Here is a 2,936-nt window from a genome sequence, read left to right as displayed (position 1 = left end):
CATGCATTTCCTTATATTGAAATATCTAACTGGTTATGTTGGTAAAACTTCTAAAAATTCTTCAACAAGACATACATACACAATTTGTCCACACTGGGCTCAGATGGTCATATATCCATAATGTTTCTTGTGCCATCGTCAACTTCCTAGAAGTCCAGAACCCCCGGCTCAAAAAAAAAGGTCCAGAACTGTATGGTCATGTAATCGCTATTGTTCTTTTGTTTTTTTCACTGCACAAGGTCTCGTTGCCCTCACCTTTAATCTCCCCGTTGGTCCATTGCCTATCCCAGAACGTCACCTTTTGTTTTTCCAATGTATAGGACGTCGCTGTCTCGTAGAGCCGAAATGGAGCCCGGGCTATACATAGCGCTGGGCTACTTTCGGTTCCTGGAACTGGCACCAGCAGTTTTGGGTTTTAGTTCCTACTCGTGCCACGAACAAGCTTTCTTAGTTGCAAAGCAAAGACAGATCAAATAGGCATACTTTTCTTGTGTGGCCCTATGATTTTACAGATTTAAAAAGAATGCACGAGTGGGTGAAGTATTTCCAACTCGAAGATATCTTCTCCTGCAACCAAACCAGCATTTTCATATCCATGTATGTGTCGATCATCAGTTGTTACATGGAAAAGAACGGCATCCATGCACGCCCCAAATCATATGCTGCTTTCACAATATACTCATCACGTAGTAATCGAACAAGCGGGCGTAGAGATATGCCGATCGTCACACGCGATACTGTATAGTGTAGTAAGTAGTATATCTACAATTATCAAAGCCCCAACTGTCTAACCACTACGTACGCACACCAACGCAAGCCATGAAACACGTACGACCAGGTCAACCGCCGCAGCCACCACCGCATCCGCCACCACCGCACCCGCCGCCTCCTCCGCACCCGGAGCTGAGCGCCGAGCCGACGATGACGCCGGTGGCCAGGCCAGCGCCAGCACCGAGGGCGAGCCCCGCGCCACCGCCCATGCGCCCCTGCTTCCTCCCAGCGTCAGCGGGCGGCGGTGGGTACGCGTAGCCCGGGGCCGGCTGCTGCGCCGGGTAACCGTACGCGCCCGCGGGTGGCGGCGGCGGATACCCCTGGCCGTAGTAGTAGACGTTGTTCTTGTCTTGCCGGCGCGGCTTCTTGGCCCCCTTGGCGCAGCCGAAGGCCGCCACGGCCGCCACCGCCACCGTCGCGACGACCGCGAAGGCCACGAGCGCCGCGGGGCTTCCCAGCCCCAGGTCGCGGGCGAACGCTCCCGCGTGCTGCGCGGCCAGAGGCCCCAGCCTCACCATGATTGCTTCGTCTGGAGGAAGAAGAGGACGACGGAGGGCGTGAGAGTGATTGATTAGGCGGGCGGTACTGTGTATTTATAGCAGAACTACGGGTGCAACCGACCAAGGACCAAGGAATTTTCCTCCCGGATCTCTCTCTCTTCTCGCAGTCAATTCACAAGGAAGAACCAGAGGGGAACTCGCACGGACCGTGCCCTGCATCTGTGCACATTTATACACGTCCAGTTGCTTCGGGGGCAAGGGAATTCGGAACTTCGCCTTAGCCATATGTTGAGTACATACAAGAGGCCCCTATCCAATCATCTGCGGGGACAGGATAGGTAATTTTCTACTACGATGCGACCGTCATGGACGTAACACTGTAAACACACTACACGATGCCATAAGCTGCCACGTCTACCCTTTTTCCTCCCTTGAACCTTAGCAGTGCCGTACGCTTGATTGCACTTGGTTTGTTAATTTTCCTGGTGAGTTCTTCAGGCTCATCTTATGCCACAAAATAGACCCTGAGTCTCCATTATGGAGAATGGAGATCATCCTGTCTCCAATTCTTCAGCTTCGCTTCTTTTTGCTTCCAAGAACCTCCTTACGACTATCCATACATTTTTTCCATCCTTTGATTTGCATGTCTCCACTTCTTTTAGAAATCTAGTATGGACAGTTGAGATTCGTAGGATGACCTGGCTGTATGTTCAAAACATTAAGACTACCTTTCTGATACATCAAATGAGGCACACAATTCTCTGGGATTATCTGTTGAAAAACATAATAATAACTTCATAGTTAGCAATGATGTACTAGTTTTAGAAGTATGCAAAAGATGCACGGATGTCGTAATAGTAAAAAAATCTTATCAGGGTATCTCCATGGTAGTTACCGTAGTTCAACACATGCACTAGTGGCATGTATTGACCATAATGTTGAGGAGTTTGATTGTAGATATTGTAATTCTCAATGTCAGTACAAAATCTGACCAGATGATTTTTCACCTTGTAAATTAATTTGGAGCCATCGGTGTAGTGGGTTTTGTCTACCATCTCCCGCACATTCTTTGAAGAATGAAAATAAGTTGTCAATGGAAATAAGCTGTCAACTATTTTGAACTGAACAATATAAATTAGTTAATAATTAACTATGTTTGAGAAACTCACATAGCGGTAGAACTGAAGGCGTATCAACAAGGACCCAAATGTCCATATTGTCTTGGTCGATGTCAGGATCACCAAGATCCATGGTGATAAGCATACCCTCGTCAAAACCATACATCTTGCAAAATGCTTCCCAATTTTGCAACCAAAATGGGTTATGCTCCCAGAATCATACAGATTTACTTCAAAATCCACATCATGATGAGTCCTTAGGTGAATTTTCTTTGTTTCATAATAACTTTCATGGTCTTCAAAATCCATCCTTCCAAGACATAGCGTCTTGTATGGCATAGGATAAGCTATACTCGAATTGTAAAAGATGAAAATTACACGTTGAAATAGTTGAAGTCATGCTTAATTATGAAAAAAACACTTGTCGTCATTGTGTACCATTTCAATTTCGAAGGTCTCCTCGAGCTTAATGCTGAAGCGTCGATCATCATCCAGGTGAGGCCTGTCGCACAAATCTCGATCGTCGTGGCACCAGCCGCACTCCCCC

The 2,936-nt window shown here is 47.2% G+C and overlaps 1 protein-coding gene across 1 annotated transcript; it reads right to left on the bottom strand.

Moving 5' to 3' along the window:
- Positions 1-404: 404 nt before the first annotated feature.
- Positions 405-1,467, bottom strand: LOC125534259 (uncharacterized). The gene has a single exon (XM_048697523.2). It carries the CDS (start codon positions 1,287-1,289, stop codon positions 840-842), a length of 450 nt encoding a protein of 149 aa, XP_048553480.1. The 5' UTR covers positions 1,290-1,467; the 3' UTR covers positions 405-839.
- Between the last annotated feature and the right edge of the window lie 1,469 nt (positions 1,468-2,936).

This window comes from Triticum urartu, chromosome 2A, assembly GCF_056163025.1.
Source record: "Triticum urartu cultivar PI428250 chromosome 2A, HENAU_Tu73, whole genome shotgun sequence".
In the NCBI taxonomy this organism is placed as follows: Eukaryota; Viridiplantae; Streptophyta; class Magnoliopsida; order Poales; family Poaceae; genus Triticum; species Triticum urartu.
The sequence above is the reverse complement of the archived record's forward strand: the minus strand, read 5'-3'. Positions and strand labels throughout refer to the sequence as shown.

What these genes read in the sequence shown, in the direction of transcription:
- LOC125534259 (XM_048697523.2), bottom strand. Translation starts at nt 1,289, where the DNA reads ATGGTGAGGCTGGGGCCTCTGGCCGCGCAGCACGCGGGAGCGTTCGCC.